The sequence below is a fragment of the Mustela erminea genome, chromosome 19, assembly GCF_009829155.1.
Source record: "Mustela erminea isolate mMusErm1 chromosome 19, mMusErm1.Pri, whole genome shotgun sequence".
Taxonomy (NCBI): Eukaryota; Metazoa; Chordata; class Mammalia; order Carnivora; family Mustelidae; genus Mustela; species Mustela erminea.
This window is the reverse complement of record NC_045632.1, coordinates 22,962,396-22,984,505: the sequence shown is the minus strand read 5'-3', so window position 1 is coordinate 22,984,505 and position 22,110 is coordinate 22,962,396. Positions and strand designations below refer to the sequence as shown.

Genomic DNA, 22,110 nt, shown 5'->3' with positions numbered 1-22,110 from the left:
TTTTGTTCTTTCAGGAAGTGTGAAATAGAGTCTTAGAAGGTGGTGTTCCCATTGCCTGTAGTGTATTCTGTAGAGAGATTACTCTTGTCTGTCTCATAGTATAATGTGCATAATGCTGACTTGATATGTTTTCTTCTGTTTGTCATGGTAAAAAGAGACATCCTTAGTTTTATTCCGATGTTAGTGTGGCTGAAATACAAAGGATACATTTTGGGGTGCTCTGAACAGCTTTCCGGTATAGTATTCAGTTATATTTGAAGACGGCCTTTTCAGTTATATAACTATTTTCAGTAGACATTGACTATGTTACCAAATTACTTTTCTGTGTTGTGTTAATGTTTTGGCACATAAAGTAAGCAAGTGCATGTGTGTCATGGGTATGTAAATCATTCCCAGTTGATGATAAAGCCCTTTCCTAAATAGACTACACTGTATTTTAAAGGATCTGTTTCTGTGAACAGGAGACCCATAATGCCACAAAATATACTGGTTAGATAGCTATACTTTAATTATCTTTTAGCATAGGAAAACTTTACCTAGTAAATACTCAATTAAAAATTTTTGTGAGGGATTTTATTTAGGCTTTAAAACCAACCTGGCCATAGTACAGTAATAAAAGAAGTGTTGGGACATTCTTAGAATGAAAAAAGGAAAAATGTCATTGTAGTTTTGTATTTGTGTGACACTTAGTGTTTTTTTAATATAAATCCAGTTAAATGTGCTTTAGGACTTCCGTTTTTCCAGTGGTTTTCCCAGTGTGAGAGAGAATTAACACCTGAAGATAGTGTATGAATGATATGAATGACCGTGTGTGTGTGTGTGTGTGTGTGTGTGTGTGTGTGTGTACATGTAGCTAGTAGGCTTTAGATGCAGAGGAGAGAAATTAATTCATTACATATAATGGATACATAAGATTTAGGGCATTATTTTTCACTGGGAGCCTTGTGTGAGAAAGGCTGCCAGGTACTGTGGTTTAAAAGTTGGCTCATCACTAGGTTTTTTGTTTGTTTGTTTGTTTTTGTTTCGTTTTTCTTCAAATTCAGCTAAGAAGTATGACGAGTTGGTTCCTCTGTTTTTCCCTTGTTGATGTTTGGAGCACTGATTAATAAGACAAAAAATTACTGACTGAGGAAAGAAAAAGACAAAAGGAGGGGCATAAACGAGCCACCGCTCTGACAAATGACATCTGTACTAAATGGACAGGATCAAATATTTTAACATTGTTTTCATATATAGCATCAAAGCTGAAATATTTTCAAAAACTTTTTTTTTTTTTTTTAGTTAAAGCGTCTTTTTGTTCCTTTTTGATGTAACAAAACGACATGTACAGAAAGGTTCCCTGCAGCTTTGTTTATAATAATGAAAAATTAAAAATCCAACAATGAAAAATTAAAAATCCAACTTTAGGATATTGATTAGAACATGACAGTATGAGGAGCTTTTATGCAGGCATTTAAAACTGTAGAGCAGTATGTGTTGGGTGGTTACAGTTACATTTATATGTAAGGATTCACAGTTTATATAGGTAAACACCATTACATGTTCTTAAAGCACACAATTTCATTTCTTATTTTAGCTAAAAGTGAATGAAATTGGGTGGGATTTTAGCTCTTTCAATAAAGGCTGTTGATAAAACTTATTTAAATTAATTGTAATGAAAACTGGAATGTTGTATCTTTAAATGCTAAGTACATTCTGGGCCTGAAAAATGGCTCTTGGCTAGTTGGAACACCAGTTAGTGTGGTTTATTTTCTTGGTTATTCCAGAATTGATAAGTATAATTTATTCAAACATCCATTCCCCAGTTGATTTCCTTTTTTCTTTATTCCTTGGAGGTTTTATTTGCTCTTAATTCTTGTCAGGAGATTACAGGGACAAGAACTTGGCTCATTTTTTTTTACCCCCTTCTTTTAACTAAATACAGTTTTACCAATGACAGTAAAATATTTGGTGAAAAAATGTGAGCTACTTTGGAGCCTCTTTAGACTGACCTGTGTGCCATATAAGTTATGATCTAGGACTGTAGTGGGCTGTTCTAGGGAGGTTTCCTCATGCTTGGATCTTGTTAAATTTAATTCTATCTTCGAGTTATATTATGTTGAAATTTTGGTTTCTTGGCCAGGGTAATATTTCTATGATATTTGCAATTTATATTTCCAGATACTATTACCTTTATTAGCAGAATTATTGACATTTTATTTTAATATGAAAAAAGTGGTGTATAGAATTGTTTTCATAGGTTTATTTGTAGGATGATAGTAACTTTGGAGAATTCATGAGTATAATATTATTATGATTACTGCTGAGTGGTCTTATACCTGTCCATTGGAATTTGGAATAATTTTTGCTTTCCTGATATAGAACTTGGATTCACACTAAATATTTCAATTTTTTTTTATAAAGCAGAACAACTAATTTAACTTAATGGAGGGTTTTCATATTTCTTCTGATAAACTGAACTGTGCATAGTTTAAGAAACTGTCAGCCTTGTCCCCAATACAATAGCTGTTCTCTCTAAACCCAGAATCCAAGCATGTAACTTTTCAACCAATACTGAGCACTACTGCATGTCAGGCTTGTATCTGCCACACGCAGGCACATGTCTACTACATTCCTCTGCTAAGGACACAGTAATGAACAAAACAAAGTCCTTGCTTTTATGGAAATTACATTCTGGTGGTAAAGGCATGGAATAGGCGCGTTTAAAATGTTAGGTGGTTTGTGATAGGTAAAGCTAGATAGAAAATATAGTTTTGGTAAAGGAGTGTATTTTTGAAAAGAGCTTTCTAGTCAGGGCAGCCAGCTCAGAATGAATCATGGTGAGAGCTGTGCCAGGCCATTGTAAGGATTTTGGTTTTTATTTTTATGAGATGAGAAGCCATTGGAATGTGTTTTGAGAATCATACTAATCTTAAATTATAAGCATCCATTTCTCAGGTGTGTAGAAAGGGATAATGAGATCGGCAAGTTGTATCATGTATCATGAAAATTCTGTATGCACTAGGCTGATACTAGAATCTTCCTTGACTCAGTTTTTCAGGTGGACAATTTGGGTGGTTAGTACTTTTTGCCCTGAACTTCTAGTGGGGTTTTTGTCTTCAGTTCTACCTATGATGCTTGTTTTCCAAAGTGGTTATACCAACTTATACTCCTTGTCAGCAGGGTGAAGGCTCCAGCTGTTGCGCATTCTCAGAGACCTTCGATAGTCTAAATGCTAGACATTTTAATATTGACTAATAGGGTTGGTCACCTTTTCAAATAGTTATTGGCCTTTTTTTGTTTTGTTTTGTTTTGTTTGTTTGTTTCTGGTGAAATAACTTGCTCATCTCTTTTCCATTTTCAGTTGGGATGTTCACCATATTCTAATTGGTACATACCAGTTCTTTATGTACTTTTGATATGAGTACTTTTTAAGGAATGCTTTGTAAATTTCTACTGTAGTCTGTGGCTTGACTAACAGTCTGTAATGCTGTCTTTTGATGAAGAGAAGAAATTCTGCATTTTAACCATCCTTTATGATTGGGGTGTGTGTGTGTGTGTGTGTGTGTGTTTGGTCTTGTTTTTAGGAAATCTTTCCTACCTAATATTCTAAAGATAAGCTCTTATCTTCTAGCTTTATTGTTTTGCCTTTCATGTTTAGATCTACAGTATACCTGAAATTGATTTTGTGTATAATGGGGGATTGAGGTCAGGTTTCATTTTTACCATTCCTAGTTGCCCCATCACTATTTTTTGGAAAGATTGTCCTTTTTCCATTGCATCATTGTTTTTGTCATAAAGAAGGTAACTATATGTGCGGGTCCATTTCTTGACTCTGTTCCAAGGGCCTGTTTGTCTTTTCTTGCAAACCTACACTAATTATTATAGCTTTATAAGTCATCTTGATACCTGGTAGTTTAAGTGCTGTTGTGATTCCTCAGGATTGCCTTATTTTATCCTTCCAGTTGTTATGCTTCTTATTTTTCTTGCCTTTTGCACTGGCTAGAATTTCTAGTGTAAGGTTGAATAAAAATGGTGATGATGGTGGTAGGTGTTAGGGGTAAACCTTCAAAATTTCCAGTCAATGTGATGTTTACTGTGGATATTTTTAGTATTTACTTTTTATCAGGTTAAGGAAATTTCCCTATATTCTGAGTTAGCTAAGAGTTTTTCTGAATGGGTTTTGAATTTTAGGAAATGCTTTTTCTTCTTTCTTTTTTTCTTTCTTTTAATAAAGAGAGGGAGGGGGAGGAGGGAGAATTTCAAGCAGACTCCATGCTGAGCACAGAGCTGGCAGGGCTCAGTCCCATGACCCTGAAATCATGACCTAAGTGGAAATCAAGAGTCAGATGCTTAACATACTGAGCCATGCAGCCGCCCCTAGAGAATGCTATTTTTCTTTCTTTCTTTCTTTTTTTTTAGATTTTATTTACTTATTTGAGAGAGAGACAGTGAGAGAGAGCATGAGCGAGGAGAAGGTGAGAGGGAGAAGCAGACTCCCTGTGGAGTTGGGAGCCCGATGTGGGACTTGATCCCAGGACTCAGGGATCATGACCTGACCTGAAGGCAGTTGCTTAACCGACTGAGCCATCTAGACGCCCGAGAATGCTATTTATTTTATTTTATTTTATTTTATTTATTTATTTGACAGAGAGAAATCACAAATAGGCAGAGAGGCAGGCAGAGGGAGAGAGAAAGGGGAAGCAGGCTCCCCGTTGAGCAGAGAGCCGGATGTGGGACTCAATCCCAGAACCCTGAGATCATGACCTGAGCCGAAGGCAGCGGCTTAACCCACTGAGCCACCCAGGCGCCTCCCGAGAATGCTATTTCTAAATTGAGTTTTATAGGTAACTTATTGAAGACTGTGTTTGATCTTTCTAATGTTGAGGTTCTCTCTCTCCCCGCTTTTTTTTTTTCACTTCTAAGAAAGGCAGGGTTATAAGTTTGTTTATAGCCAAAGGTATATTTTTTAAGTAAATGAGTTTTTAGAACTAATTACTTGTGAATTATATTTTATTTTTTAAAAAAACTTGTTTTTGTTACTGTTATTAGCACTTAACTGTCATGCCAGTCATGTGCTGTTAGAAAAAACAAGTTTGATTTTAGTCTTTTGGAATTTCTTAATAAACATTATGCTACAGTATTTCAAGAAACAAACAAACAAACCCATTTTCATTATATTAGGCCTCTCCAGATTAGAGTACAAGGCAAGAATAGTTCCAAAACACTGGTGGGGAAAGAAGAGGAGGTGCAGAGTCTATGCTTCAGCCATAGGTGCTTGATTTTGTCATCTAATGTTTTTAGTGTGGGCTTAAAAATCTTATAGTTTGTATCATTCTTTCCTTCATCTCCAGATTGATGTGAGTCTCAGTCTTTTTTAGTCTCCCCTAGGGCAGTGTTTGTTTCCGTGGGGGACAGTTTTTCTTATTTAAGCTGTTAGGTTTATTTTGAAAAATTGTAAAAGGACAGAAAAATTTAAGGAATAGTTTAGAGTATCAATAATATTTTGTACCATTTGATTTTTCTTCATATGTCTAATCTTTTTTCTTTTTTCCTTGTTGAACTATTTGAAAGTAAATTGCAGACATTATCATGTCTCTAATACTTAAGCTCATATTCTTTTAGGACAAGGTCATATTTCTACATAAACATAATATCTTTTTTTTCACACCCAAGAAATGAACATTGGCACACAGTTATTATTTAATATACTCAGATGTCCTAAGTTTTTCTAAAAATGTTTTTTATAGCTCTCTTTCCATCCAAGATCGCATTTGGCTGTCTTTCCCTTAGGCTTCTTCCATCTATAATAACCCCCTTGCCACCTTTCATCTTTATGAATTTGGTATTTTTGAAGAGTTGACAAAAGTTTTGTTATAGAATGGCCCACAATTTGGAAATGTATATTGAATAAAATCATGAAAAAATAGTTAAACATTTATGACGAGAATACTACATAGATGATGATAACTTCTCACTGCCTCACAGCAGGAGATACATGTTACTTTATTTCATGATTGGTGTTGCTAATTACTTGTTTAGGGGGGCATCTGCCAGATCTTTCCACCATAAAAGTACCCTTTTCCCCTGTGTAGGATTAAGTGCTTTAAATGCTAATAATGCCTGAAGACTCTACATACCCTGTTTCCCAACAACCCTTTGCCATGGGTATTCCTTGCCTGAATTAGTTATTATATTAATGTTTGCAAATTAGTGATTTTCTAACCATCTATGTTGATAGCTGGCAGTTTTCTATGAAGAGCCTCTTCCCCTCTTTTAATATTACTATAAACTTTTTTTTTTTTAACATTTTAGTGTGTGATAATTTGTCATTATTCCTTGTGATGCTTAAATTGTTAGAGTTTGGCCTTTGGGAGCCCCTTGAAGCTACCTCTTGCATCTTTTTGGCATGTTCCATAATTTCTTGATGATTACTCTGGTTTTGGGCACAAGATATTTGGGCATAAGGTATCCCAGGCTTACTTTACTACATTCTTGCTTGAGTCCTGAAATTGACTATTTTTTCAAAGAGCCCTGTTTCTTTTTAATGAGAAATTGTTAGAGACCAAGATCTGGGCTCCAGTATTGCTCACTGCTTTCTTCTAAGAGTTCTGTGGTTTTTTCTCTTATATTTACATCATTGAGTAATTTGAGTTACTTTTTTTTGTATATTGAGTTAATTTTAAGTTCATTTTGTATATTGCCCATTAGTTGTTGAGTTTGAGGAAATTTAGGATTTTGTCATCTGAAGATTCATAATCTGAGATTTAATTTATATTTATATTATCATTTTTTACCTTTGTCTAGTGCAAATATAGTAGCTACTAATCACATGTAATTACTAAGCTTAAAATTCAGAATATTTAAAATTAAATAAAATTAAAAAATTAAATTTCTTAGTTGAATTGACCACATTTCAGATATTTAATAGCCGTACATTGTTGCATTGGAGAGTGCTGATTTTGAAGCTTTTCAACATGAAAGAAAATTCTATTGGACAGCACTGGTCAAGAGAGCTGCTGTTTTTAAAATCCGTATTCTAATTTGTTTAATAATTGTGAAATGTCTTCTCTAACTTTTTTCTCCTTGCCATTATGGACAGAAAATGAAAATTTCTGAATTGTCAACTGTTTAAAGCTAAAAACAGACTACAAAGATAGTGCCTCTTGGTCTTCATACTTCTTTTGAAAGATGGTATAGTACTTTGGACAATGAGAAAACAAGAATGACTTTTCACTATTGATTGCAGTATCCTTCTAGGTGATTCTGTGATTTTTTCCTCCCATTTTACTGTATAATTCTTTTTGTAAAGCTTAGTTAGGAAAAATTAGTAATCATGAAGTATAATTACTAGGGTGATGAAATAAAAAGACATAGGAAAAATACAGTCACTAGGATCCCATAATGTACCTTAGACTTACAAAAAAGTTCACTGTACCCATATAATATTTGTAAGATGAAATGAGTTTTAGTCTTTTAATAAGTAAATTTTCTCCATTTTTTTGGAAGACCTTTAAGAAGTCATGAAATGGCAGTCTTTGCAAATAATTAGAACTACTCAGAAAAGAAAGTTGAAAACAAAATTATTTGGTGGATCCTGAAACTTTCCATTCAGATCATTACCACAGGGTTCTTCTTTAACTTTCTGCCATCCGTATTTGAATCTCCCTTCTTCCATAGTAAAAACCTGGGTTCTCAGCAACATCATTATTTGTTCATTTGTTCTATCCTACAATATACACAAAATATTTTTAGAATTACTACTTTAATACCATTGCTAACAGCAAACCTGTGAAGTGAAGCTCAGAATCTCCTTGCAGTTCCATTTGTTCTTACAGAATTAACCCCCTTAAGGGTATAGAGTTAAGATACTGATCTCAAAAGTGCTTGAATTATTATTACTTTTTCTGTGCAGTTATCTCTTGGATTTGATGACAGTTTCCATTCATATTGAATTGTAGTATTTGCTTTTTTTTTGTATCAGTTTGACTTAGTTTTGAAGCTTTTCTACATGTTTTATATAGTTGTATAAAATCACAACTGTCAAAAGATACACTAAGATAATTAATTCCATTTTTCTATCTATCCCAGTTGATGTTTTCAGTAATCTCTAGTGTATTCTCCCTGTGTTAATTTTTTTTTAAACATTTATTTATTTATTTATCAATCAGAGTGAGCACAGGCAGGCAGAGTGGCAGGCAGAGGCAGACGGAGAAGCAGGCTCCCGCTGAGCAAGGAGCCCGATGTGGGACTCGATCCCAGGAAGCTGGGATTATGATCGGAGCCGAAGGCAGCGGCTTAACCAACTGAGCCACCCAGGGGCGCCTGGGTGGTTCAGTGGGTTAAAGCCTCTATCTTCACCTCAGGTCATGAGCTCAGGGTCCTGGGATTGAAACCCGCATGGGGCTCTCTGCTCAGCGGGGAGCCTGCTTCTCCCCCTTTCTCTCTGTCTGCTTCTCTGCCTACTTGTGATCTCTGTCAAATAAATAAATAAAATCTTAAAAAAAACACACAACCCAAAACCTAGAGAACAGTGTGTTTGGTTCCTTGAATTTCCTATTTCCTGTGTTATCCATAGCTATTTTCAAGGTATTTACCTGGAGGCAGTAATTCCTTTCTGGTCTCGGTGGTTTCACTCTTAGTCTGCTTCTACCTATTTTTGGGAGCTGTCTTTTTTTTTTTTTTAAAACAACATAAATAGAATGGTGTCACTTTTGTCATTCTAAGTTCCCGTGTAACTTAGCATAAAATCCAGGGTCAGTAAAATGTGATTTGAGGCTCTTGTATTGTCTGACTCATCTTTTTAGCTTAATTTCTGGCTGCTACTCACTTATTTACTGTACCTTAAGGTAATGACATATTTTTGGGGGGGCAGAATACCCTAAGTATGTTTTTAAAAAAAACACTGTATTCTAAAGAAATTCCAATACAATATAGCAAAAAAAAAAAATCCTGTTTAATTTATGGATTTAATCATTGTTCCTAAAACTTTGATTTCTTTGATTTAAAATTTTTTTTTTTTTAATCTTTTAGAGAGAGCACATGCATGCACAAGCAGGGCAGGGGGAGGGGCAGAGGGAGAGGGAGAGAGAGAATCTTAAGCGGCTCAAGTGTGGAGCCTGATGTGGGGCTCCATCCCACGACCCGGAGATCATGACCTGAGCCAAAATCAAGAGTTGGATGCTTAACTGACTGAGCCACCCAGGTGCCCCTGATTTCTTTATGAATCGAGTGATATTAAAGTAATTGCAAATGAGTGCTTTTTGCAAGGAACAAAACGACAAGACTGAGTTTCATTCTAGACACTGCTGGATACTGTGATAAATAGGGTATTTTTTTCTGCCCTCAAGGGACTTAAAAATTTATAGGGAAATGTGTTAACAAAACATAATACAGTGTGATAATCTTCTCTTTTTAATTTTTTGTTTTTCATGTACTTCTCAAGCTTACTGTAAGCTAGCCTCCATCTTTTCACTGAAATTACTCTAGTTTGCCAAACTCAGTGGACCTTTTCTTAATTCTGGCCTTACTTGACCTCTGTGCTTCATTTGAAACTTTCATTGCTCCCTGTAAACTACTGAAACTGTGTACCCTAGAAACTTTTGTGATTTCACTGTGTTTGGGGGGATCTTCTGCCTCTTTTTCTATTACTACTTAGTCTCCAGTTTCTTCACCTGATTCTTAAATATTAGCAATCCCTGTACTTTCCATTTTTTGCCATCCTCATTGGTTATTCTGCCTGTACTCTCTCATGTACTCCTGTATGCCCTCTGTTCTTGCCCATACCTTTTGCTTTTTGGGCAGCTTCTGTTGAATGTCCCATAAACAGTGCAGTCTTATTTATTAAAATTGAGTGGGTCACCTTTGTCCCTAATCTATGTGTTGTCCATCCTCATCCCAATTCTGGGCAGCACTGTTCAAACCAGAATCTTTTTAGCTTACCCTGATCCATCTCTTTAATACTACTAATTTACTAAATCTTGTCAGTTCTTTCTGTGTGATACATAACTTCTTTATTAAGGGACCACTAGCTTATGTTAATTAGGCTCTTATTTGAAAAATAATGTCACATTTTTCAGTTAAATGTTGCTGTGTTAGATATTTTCAGTCTTTTTGTTAGCCACCTTATGTTGCCTCATTGTGCTTTTATTTTTGAAGTTCTAATCTGTGAACATGTTATTTCTCTATTAGGTCTTTAAATTTTCTCATCCATCACTTATTCTACCCATCTTACCATGTCTTTCCTACTTGTCTGTCATACTTGTTCTTATTCCTTGAATTTTTTTCTTTTGTGTTAAGATACATTTTATACTCTTTTAAACTCTTTTAGCTTTATAGTTATATGTGTCTTATTTTCCTTTCAGTTATTACCTTAAAGATTACAATATGTAACATTGTACAGACTACTTTAAATTGGTAGAAGATTGTTCATTGACCTTTTGAAATTTTGCCACTTAAGAAATAATTTGAATAATTTTTTATAGTTTAATTTTATTGACCAACCCTGTCTCATTTGTGTTATTATCCTATATTTTACCTCTACATATGTTTTTAACCCCTGAAACATTAGGATTATTATGGTTTTAAACATTCTGTTCCATATTTATTTAATTCTAAGTTGGTAGGTTCACCCTTTCCTCAACACTTTTAAGATGCCATTCCATTGTCTTTTGACTTTCTTCATTTCTGTTAGTCTTCTGTCAGTTATATTGTTTTCTTTTCTGAAGAATTTGTACATATTTTCCCCTTTATCTGCTTTCAGATTTTCTCTTTGGTTCTGTCTTTCTTTGCTCTGAATACCAATTTAGATACCTTCAATTGAACTGTGTTCCTATTCACTAACCCTCTGTTTTTATGTATCTCTAATCTGGTAAACCCACCTACTAAATGTATAATCTCAGTTATTGTCTTTTTTATTTACAGAATTTGTTTTCGTATTATTTAAGTGGATTCTTGGCCTCTAGAATTGATGTCTCTAATCTTTGCTCTATTTTTGTGAATATGTTTATCTTAAAGTATCTTTTAACTGCAATATGTAAAATGAGGATCTGTTTTTGTTTTTTTATTTTTACTCTTGGTTTTTCATCAGCTGCTCCTGTTTTCATGGGCTGTCTTGTAATTTTTGGTTGGATACCAGACATTGTAGTGAAACATGGTAGAGACTCTAGATAATGTTACTTTTCAAACATGAGTAAGTTTCCTTTTAGCAGCCAATTGAAATTTTATTTCTGTTTGAATATTGTACTAATTCTCAGTTTGTAACCCTTACTTCTAATGCATGTTTCCAATTTCTTATGGAGTATGTCTTTTTCATAAATTATGTGAACCATGTATATGTAATTCTGTTTCTCTTCTGCTTCATTGTATCATTTGCCTCTACTGGCATGAATTCCACATTTTTTTGCTATGTCTTTGTATGTGGTAGTAAATTCCTCTTAACTTTGTTCACCTTCTTGATTTCCTTTATTTTTCTTGAGCCTTTGCTTTTTAATGAATATTTGAGAATCAACTTTTCAGTACTTAAGAAGTAACCTGCTGGGGTTTTGCTTGGAGTGCACTGAGTCTAAAGATTAATTGGGGGACTGTTGACATTTTTGCACTAAATTTTCTAATCCATGAACATGGTATATCTTTCAGTTTATTTAGTTCTTTTCTAACTTCTTTTGGCCTTGGCTTTTAGCATATAAATCTTGCATGTGTTTTACATTTATCCCTTGATGTTTGTTACTTTTAATTGCATTTTGTAATTTGCTGTTTTTGCTGGTATATGGTCATATACTTGATTTTTATATATTGACTGTTAAATGTATATTCAGATAGTATGTGTATAGATATGTACATGCATGTTGTCTGCATAATAGCAGTTTTATTCTCTTTACTTCTTAAGGCTTTTATTTTATTTTTTGCCTTACTGAATGATGTAGGACCTTTAATAAAGTGTTGAATAAAAGTAGTGATAGTAGGCTTCCTTATCTAGTTCTGCATATCAGGTGAACAGCTTCAAATATTTTATCATTATAATTATAATGTTTGCTCTAGGCTTTTTGTAGATAGTCTGTGAAAATAAGGAATTGTTCTCCTGTTTCTGGTTTGCTCCCTTTATCATGAGTAGATGTTGAATTTTATCACATGCTTTTTCTGTGTTGAGATGTTAATGTGGTGAGTTATTTTGATTTTTAAAAAATATTGAGACACCATTGTATTCCTGAAAACCCCTTTGTTATGATGTGTTTATCTTTTCCTATAATGTGAGATTAAATTTTGTATTATTTTGCTAAGGTGTTTTGTTTCTGTGTTTTGCAAGTGATATTGGTCTGTAGTGTTTTTTTGTTTGTTTTCTTGTAATGTTCATGTTTGGTTTTGGTTTCATGGTCATGCTGGCCTCATAAAATAACTCATTTTTGTGTATTTTATAAAGGAGCTTGTATACTATCGGTATTGTTTTTAATTAAGTGTTTGAAATAATTCATTAGTCAAGTTGTCTGGGCCTACTGTTTTCCTTCTGTTAATATTTTAAAATAGGTCTCAGTTTCTTTGTTTATAAGAAGACTGTTCACATTTTCTATTTCTAATTGTGTCAGTTTTGGAAATGTGATTTTCAGGGAATTTTTCTTTCTGTCTGAGTTTTCAAATTTTATTGGACTTGAGTTATTTGTAATACTCCCTTTTTAATATCTACAGGTTTGTTAGTAATGTGCTGTTTTTAATTACTTTAATTTGCAATTTGTGTGCATGTGTTTTTCTCCTTGATTTGTCTTTCTATGGGTTTATCAGTTTTATCAGTCTTTTTAAAGGAACAGTTTTTGATTTTTCTTTAGTAAATTTGCTCCCTACATCATTGATTTCTGTTTTTATCTTATTCTTCCTTTTAAAAATTTCCTTTTGGCTATGATTTTTTTCTAGTTTCTTGAGATGAAAGCTCCTAGAGATGAAAAAGTCATCGATTTTTGCCTTTTTTTGGTAATACATGCATTATGAGTTTTAATTTTTTCTGTAATTATTATCTTAGGTATCAATTGTTTTTCTACCTGACTTTTAATTTTTCCTTTTTGAATTTGTAGTAAACTATAATACAAAATCATTTAAATCAATTTTAAGCATAGATTTCAGTGATGTTAAGTATCACCATCATCTATCTCTGGAACTTTATATGCTATAAAACTGAAACTGTGCATTAAGAAATAACTCCCATTACGCCTTTCCCCCATATGCTGGCAACTACTGTTTTATATTCTGTCTCTATAAATTTGACACTGTAGGTGTCTCACATAAATGGAATCTTACAGTATTTGTCCTTTTGTGACTGTTTTATTCGGCATAAGTAAAGATTTGTCCATATTCTAGCATATTTCTGAATTTAATTTTTAAAGTCTGAATGATATTCCATTGAATAACATGAATTGCTTTTACCTTTTTGTTTATTGTGAATAATGCTACTGTGGACTGAGTGTACAAACACGTTTGATACTTTGCTTTCAACCCTTTTATGTATATAACCAGAAGCGGAATTGCTGGATCACATGGTAATCCTGTGTTTAGTTTTTGAGGAACCACCTTACTGTTTCCCACAGTGGCTGCACCATCTTACATTCCCACCAGTAGTACACAAGAGTTTCTGTTTTTCTGTATCCTTCCAACACTTGTTACTTTCTTCCTCCCCTCTCCCTTCTTCCCTTCCCTTCCTTTTTCTTTTCTCTCAGTCTCTCAGTTCCCTCTCTGACTTCCTCATCCCTCCCTCCTTCTGAGCCATTCTAATAGGTGTGAAGTGGTAACTCATTGTGGGTCTCTTTGATCTACTTTTATGTTCTTTTTTCTCTTTTTTTGGCCTTCCTTTGATTTAATCAGATATGTTGCATTTTCTCTCCTTTGTGAGCTGGTGATACTTTTTTTACTGTAGAAATATGTGTGTGTATATGTAGATATATATGTACACACATATGTTAGCATTAAGTATACTGTATCCTTATACCATCTTTTTTATTAGGTTAATTTTCTTCTAGAGAGCACAACATGAATTCATTTATTCATCCTACCTCTTGCGTTATTGCTTTCATGCATTTTAATTCCTTGTTTTAAATACCACAGTACTTTATATACTTGTTTGATGTGATCAGTACTGATTTACCTTTACTTTTCATTTTACCTGTACAGTTGTTCTTAGTTCTTTCTGCATTAATGTTAATCTGAATAGCACTGTAGCATTTTTTTCTCAGTTTTATTGAGATGCATTTGACATACACCAGTATATAAATTTAAGGCATTTTAGCTAGCACCTCCATCACATCATATATATGTAGTATTTCTTTTAGTGAAAATTTGCTGGTGAAGAATTCTTTTTCTGTGTGAAAATGTTTTTATTTTTCCTTCATGTTGAAGGATTTGTTTGCTGTACATAATTACCAGTTTTCAGTTATTTTTTTCAGCACTGTAAGGTTTTATCTTATTTTCTGTTTTCTTTTGTTTTTTGTTGAAGTTCACTCTAGCTCTTCTAGTTGCTACTTTGAAGTCAGTGTATATCCTCCTTGCTCTTTCTTGATGCTTATAAAATTTTCTTTTTTTGGAGGGTTTCATTTGTGGAAGTTTGTTTTTCCTTGGTATAATTTTTTTTTTTTCCTCTTGCTTGAGGTTGTTAGAGTTTCTAGAATCTGTTGGCTGATACCTTCCTCCTCATTTTGGAAAATCCTGTCATGGTAGGTTCAAATATTGCTTCTGTCACATATGCTCTTCTTTCTCTTTCTGAGTTTTCAATTATACAGTGTTTTACATATCTCTTCTTGGTCTTTTCTGTATTTTCAATTTTTTGTTTTCAAATCTCTGGGCTTTAATTTGGAGATTTTTCTTGACTTATAGTGAAGCTCAACTAGAAACAAATGATGGTAGAAATGATAATATAAATTAAATTTCAGATTATGAATCTTCAGATGATAGTAGTCAATGGGCAATATTCAAAATTAATTCAGAATGGATCAGTGTTTGTAAATATAAGAGGAGAAAAATTGGTATCTCTGGTAAAACAGTGGGCATGCAAGGTGTGATTCAAGCATTATTTCAAGTTCAGAAATAAATGCAGGTTATAGTCCCCAGTCTACAATTCAGAAGGCTAAAAAGCACTGAAAACAAAGTTACTCCTAAGTGTGTGGCATACTCATTTGTTGACAAACTGATTGGAACTGATTTGAGTGAGGCACTTATTCCATTTACTTTGAATATTCATATATTTTATTGCCAGTGTTACTGTGTTTGATACAGAGTGGTGTTTCACTGGGGTTTGGTGTTTATAATGTATGTTACATGTACTGTATTACTTTGTTAAGTTATGAAAATTTTTAAACTGAGAAACATCTGTTGAGGTTTTTGGCTAGGTGATGGTAGACCTGTACTTCTTTAAAAGGACTAGATGCATGTTTACTGTCAGTATGGCAAGCGAATACATTGGTGAATAAAGTAGACGTGTCCCATAACTCACTGGGCTTTCAGTCAGTACAGTTAGAGTTTCCTGGGTTCCTAATTCAAATACCCTTAAAAACAGAACTCTCCACACATCAAAGTCTTCATTTTTAGGCATATTGGCTGGATGTAGATGTTACCAGTGTTTGATATTTCCATTGTGACAAACCTTTATCTTTACCAACTATTACCTTTACCCAGTATCTTTATACTTAGCATTGTGAGTAATAACTGAAAGGAAAAGAAAGAGCCCTAATTTGTAGGTAGAACTATGAAGGAATGGAATGTACAATACCAAAGTATGTTAGACGTAATCTAATATTTATGTATAAAGAGACTGGGTTTGAATGTGAGAAGTGTGTTAGAAGCTTGTGTAGGTGAAAATTGGGCTAAATGTAAAAGTAAGAATTAAGATGATTATTTTGATTCCATCATAACTATGTTTTTGAATAAGGACATTTGAATGTTCTAAAAAGTGGTTCTATATAGTTGGAATTAAATTTTTGGTAGCTTTGGTATTTTTCATTTTTAACATATTTAGAAAGTACATTTATTTAAAATTTTTATGTAGAAATACTCAGTTCATTGCAGTTTATTATTATTTGTTGCAGTTTCCTTTTTAAGAACCTGTAGTCAATTCCTTCTTTGCAGAGTCTTATTAAGAAGACTTGTAATATTTTACAAATTTTTGAAAAATATTTTATTTATTCATTTGAGAGAATGAGACATGGTGGGGAGGGAGGAGAGAGAGAGAGAGAGAGAGAGAGAGAAGCAGACTCCCCGCTGAGCAGGGAGACTGATGGGGCCTAGATCCCAAGATCCAGAGATCATGAATTGAGCTGAAGGCAGAGGCTTAACCCACTGAGCCACCCAGGCACCTTTAATATCTTACTAAATTTGTTGAAGTATGCTTTTTGTATACTTTGCCAATGACTTTCAGATGTCTGTGTAATTAACTGACAATATGTTTTTGAAAAAAATTATTTTCAACCTTTTAAGTAATTGTCAGGTAACAGTGCATGTGTACTATCCATTGGTTTTAGCCATCAGGGATACTTTGTTTTTTTTTTAATTCAGTAGCTTTAAATCCCCAAATTGTACAATCTATCAGAAGACAGTCTAATGAGAGAAGCAAACTGTATAAATTTAGACAGCTCTGATTAATACAGTCCTCAGATTATCATTCTGTATATGAATCCGTAGAGGGAGAATTTGAAATTGAAATACAGTTGGGGGGGTTTTAGAAATGAAATGGAACATTTTTGAGAGAAGTATCATTTGAGACTTAGCAAAGTTACCCTTCTAGGCTTTCTGTTCAGTCTGATTTTAATGTGGCACTGTTACTTAACAGAGAAAACTCATGGGTTGATGCCCCCTTGTGGTCTCTTACCAAAATAAATAGCACAAATGGAAATAAGTAATGAAGATTTTAATACATGTTAAATCATTCATTCCTTACAAAATAATTTTTAGAAAGTTTCTTCTGAGGAAAAACAGCAAAGGAATTATTATTCCCCATATAGTTTATTGGCTTTAAAATTTATCAAATATCACTTTAACCTTTTTTTTTTTTTTAAAGATTTTATTTATTTGTCAGAGAGAGAGGGGGAGAGAGCGAGCACAGGCATACAGAATGGTAGGCAGAGGCAGAGGGAGAAGCAGGCTCCCTGCCGAGCAAGGAGCCCGACGCGGGACTCGATCCCAGGACGCTGGGATCATGACCTGAGCCAAAGGCAGCTGCTCAACCACCTGAGCCACCCAGGCGTCCCTTACTTTAACCTTTTGCAACAGAATTTGTATGTATGTTAGCTAGACACTGACATAAAGAAAAAGAGGTTGTTAGTTTTGTTGTCTACCACTGTCATCCTGGGCATCTAACTCAGTCATAAGTACTTCAAAAGTATAACGAGATGTGGTAGTAATTAGAGGGCTAGCGTGTCTTTCCCCCCACACCCCCACCTACCAGTGCACACAAAGAAATGGGGCTTGGGAAATCTGTTTATACTTAGTCACTTGACCTAAAAAGGCCATGAGCTGTTGGAAGAAATGAGGGTTTTTATTAGCCAGTTGGTGAATTTAAGCTTATTTGCTTTTACTAACATTGGTAAGGTCTTCTTTGTGTATGAGTGGGTTTGTGGATGAAGTGGAGAAGTAGCAGCAACAGTCAGTGTTTTAAAAAAGGAAGACCAAAGATGTAAATAGCTGCTTTGCTTCTGTCACCCAGTAAGATGCATGATGGTTGGAGGTAGTCCAATCCAGTGAATACGGGCTTTGAGATTAGATGGTCCCCGTTAGCTAGACTCCGTTCTAAAACTGATTATTTCTCTTACCAGTTCCTGGGCAATTGCATAATATTGGATAAGATACTTAAATTTTGAACACAGGTTTTGGAGAGGTCAAAAACCTGCTTTTACTGATTTTCATCCTATGAAGTCTTGGCATATACCATTGGTACTACTTTTTAGGGTAAGGGCACTTTTGAACTACAAAGCACACCATGGACTTTCTTACTACTGGGCTGTTGGTGAAGACTCTTAATGATAAAATGTATCTTAAAAAGTGGTAAATCAGCTCATAGACCTTTTTCTTTACTGTGGACTTTAATGCTGTACTATTGTGTAAGCACATATTTTATTTATAAATTCCTGGCTCTAAATGCTATTATATCACATTAAAGAATTTACTAGGTCAGTTATTTTAATTGTTGAAGCCTACTAATCAATTTTTAAAAAATGATTCAATGAGATTTTTTCTTCAGGAGTAACAGTTGCATGTTTTGACGGGTTTAACTTAAAAAACTATTATTGTTGCTCCATAGCCATCTTACTAAAAAGCTTCTGTGAAGGACAACAAAGTAATGAAATGTTTTTCTGTTGTTTTGCTTTGTTCTTTCAAGGGTTTCTTATAGAACCAGGTTCATTTTATTTATTTAATACTTGAATTAATCTGATTAATTAATTAATCTGAGTCAATTTTCAGAAGAAGTAAGATTATTTGGACTAATTTAACTTAATAGAAAAATTAGATTTTTTTTAACCCATTCAGATTCAATTGGAATCATCAGATTTTTCTTTTTTCTAAAATTTCCCTTGAATCTACAGTTCTAGAAATTTACCAATATTTTCTTTTGAATAATTTGCTTTAAAACAGGAAAACTAGAATGATCTCTCAAAGTATCAGTACAACTGCTTAGATTTAAAGGTTTTTGGAAGTAAGTGGGTTATATAACTCATGTAAACAAAGATAACTGTAGCCTCATCAGAAGGCTGTTATAGGTATTATACTTGCATCTCTCACATTTTCCTTTATTTCTCTGACTCTTAAAATATGGAGCCTGTACCTTTGATTTTGCCTAACTGGATGACTCTGTTCTAATATTTGTATGTAACTAATAATAAGACTTTAGTGTAAGGCAATATTTTGGTGGTTAAAATTTCTGTTATAAATTATGAAATGGATTTTTGTTGTTTTATCCTTGAATGTTTGTTCTTGGGAGACTATTTTAGGAAAGAAAGGGGGTGAGGGAGATGGTGGAGTGGGGGAAAGATAGCTAAAACAAAGTGGAGACTAGACCATGGGGGGTGATGGCCAGAACACATGTCATTCTACTAGAGACTTGTTTTTTAAACATAAAAAGCATATGTGCCAAATTTACATATTTACTAATTAAAAAGCCTTCCTGGAAACATTAAGTAGACTATCTTCTGTAACCTTTAACACTGTCACTAATGGATATTGCTTAGAAAATTTCATCGAAGGTCCTTTAAATAATGTAAATGATTATGAATATGTAACTAGTTAATATGCAGCTACGAAAGGATTATCATGTAGAGGTTAATGAACATTCTGCTCTTATGGTTTGCAGGGCTTTTCTTTTTGTGCTTTTGGCTCACTTCATGCTTGGAAACACATGCATTGGGATTGGAAAGCATCCTGACTGTTTTTTGGGTCTCATCTTTTAATGGGGTTGTTAAAGAGGAACTTTATGAAAAGGATTTCATGAAGATTTTTTTCTTTTTCAATTTACATTTAATTCTGTTTGTCTGTTTTGTAATTACTGCCAAATCAGAAACAGTGAAATGGATTGATGTAGTTTTAGCCTGGTTCTTCCAGATGTAAAGTCAGTACTCTATTATATATTACCACTGTTATTAAGTGTTGCTATGTGATTGATACTTACTGAGAGATCTTCATTCTAAAACGGACTTTTTATGCTGTGTTAATGTGTAGTATGGTTGAGTATCTGATTACAGCATGTATTTTGGTACAGGATTGCTGCCTAAGTATTTAAAATGTACCAAAGGAGGACATTTATTTCAGGAATTAAATGTTATAATAGGAATTTAGTGACAGCACCCCATTCCCCCCCCCCACAAAAAAAAAAGTCTTGTGATTTTTGGGTGAAACATTGAGCAAGAGAGACAAGAGACAATATTGGTGTTTAGAGTGGTGAACTGAAGCAGTGTGTTTCAAACCAGATAATGCTGCTGTCTTTCTCACATAGCCTTGTATTGAGCATTTTGGCTTGTATCCCTTAGTTTCTCTGTCTCTGAAATGGTGTTACGGTATTTGAGATTATTGTTTAAAATTTTTATTAATGGACAATTTAAAAACAATTAGTAATCTCTGAAAACAGTGTCGTTTTTTAAATTACCATTCAAGGGTTTCTTTTCTTCATTGGTTAGTGTTGTTTTCCCCCCCTCCCCCAGCATTTTTAGGTTCTGCTGAAATATCTTTAAGGAAAGCAAATAAGTTTTGCCCTTAATTTTATTGTTTTAGTAATATAAACATAGTTTAAACTGGCTATTAAGTGCTTAAAATTTTATCATAATTCACTAAGGGAACAAATGGGCTGTTCAGAGCATCTCTTTATCCCAAGTATTTCTTCTTGAAAATGTTAGTAGAAAAATATCACTGAACTCATTTTTAATGCATCAGAATAAAAATTACAGGTGAAAACATTTGGAGATATACTGACAAAATAAAATATTTTTACTACTGTAATTTTTTTTTTTTTTAGTGATGAAACGTGAATGTTGCATTGGTTTTTTGTTATTTATAACATTTGCGTATTCTACAAAATATGTAACATTGAAAGCAGGTCTGTAGATTGTACAAAATACTAGTTATCTTATATCATATGTCACCTAATAGTTATGAAGCGGGTTTTGTAGCAAAGTATGAATCGGAAGGCTGTAATTTGTTCTGCAGTTATCAGCCTGCATTAGGGGGTTATGATGAAGTGTGCTGCTTAAAAACTAACAGTCACATCTCTGTGCATTTGACAAATAAAAATGTATACTGAGGTGCTATTAAATCTGTAAAGCCACTGTTCTAGTTTTCTGATACACTGATTTTGTAGCTTTGTGTATAGCCCGTTTTTTCATGAGTAGTTATCTGTTTCCATGACAGGTGGTCACTAACTGCCAAGAGAAAATCCAGCATTGGTGAGTGAATGATGGTTTTATATTATTTCTGAAATACTGATGGGGTCATCCCTTTGTATTTAAATAAAGTGTGTATTATTTTTTTTAACCCGTAATTGAATTCTTCTAGTAATCTCCATTTTGAATGCTTTGATACTAATTTATATTGTCCTTCACTGTTTACTGAATTACGTGTTCCCTGATTTCCTGAAATTGTGTCACCATTTGTGTTTATTCTAATTGCCTTCTTTTTTCTTTTCTTTTCTTTTTTTCAAATTAGAATAATATTAATATCATTACGAGGTGGAGACTGAGACATTTTTGAACCTGGCTAATCAGAGAGAGCTCTATTTGGGGAATATTCTTATATTTGTGCTAGAATAATAATTGGAATCAGTTGTTGTAAAATAGTGATGGAAATATCCACATTTCCCTGAAGTTTGAAAAAATCTAATTAATTGCCTACTTCCCAGAGCTTTCTTTATGGACTGCTCTTTTTCTTAGAGTATAGAGAGAAAGAAAGCATATCTATTTTAATGTGCTAATCTTTAGTTAAATAGGACAATGCTTGGTAAATAACACACTTCCCTAAGTCTTCTGAGGAAAACACTCAATGTAATGGTGAATAAAATCTTACATTATGAGTTGTCATGAGGTATAGCTGTTGATCTTACAGATACCAAATTACAATATATCCATGCTGTGTTTACGAAGATTTTACTGAGAGAACAACAGGAGCTGTCTTGATTATTGTCTGCAGGGTTATTGCAAAATCATGGTAACTGCCCCTTTAGTGGTGAGATTAAACCTTTGGTTATACACCATCAAGCATATAATATTTTAAATTTATTTAAGAGGCTTTTTCTTCATGCCTGAGAGATCTCCAAGGAAATAATTTATAGTTAGTGTATATCAAATGTTTTTTGGTTTAAATGCACATAGGCTGCAAGCAGTGGATAAGAGTGAAAATCAGTTCAATCTGTACACATCATCTTATTAAATTCTGACTGTTGGCTTGCAGAAAATAATCTAAAACTAATAATATTCACTTTATAAATAAAAATTCAGGGACTTCATTAATTTTCAATAAATGCAGTTTTGTAGTTGCATCTACTGGTAGTGTAAGTCTGTCAACATTTCCATGATGGACATTCACTCTTTTCATTATACATTCAGTCCAGGTTAAAACTTGAAATGCAAGTACTTGGCCAAAGAATTACCATTCCCCCTCAACCCTCCACCTTGTGCTAATTTGGAC

At 33.7% G+C, this 22,110-nt stretch overlaps 1 protein-coding gene across 6 annotated transcripts in view; it reads left to right on the top strand.

The window, feature by feature from the left end:
• The window catches only part of URI1 (URI1 prefoldin like chaperone), an 88,301-nt gene that overhangs the window by 20,633 nt on the left and 45,558 nt on the right, over positions 1-22,110 (top strand). For 5 of the 6 annotated variants that reach the window (XM_032324180.1, XM_032324181.1, XM_032324185.1 and 2 more), the window contains one exon: positions 20,839-20,873. In XM_032324180.1, coding sequence (XP_032180071.1) covers positions 20,839-20,873 — 35 coding nt within the window. Of the gene's footprint in view, positions 1-14,648; positions 14,670-20,838; positions 20,874-22,110 lie in introns of those variants that run through there. The other variant, XM_032324186.1, reaches the window with a different exon arrangement.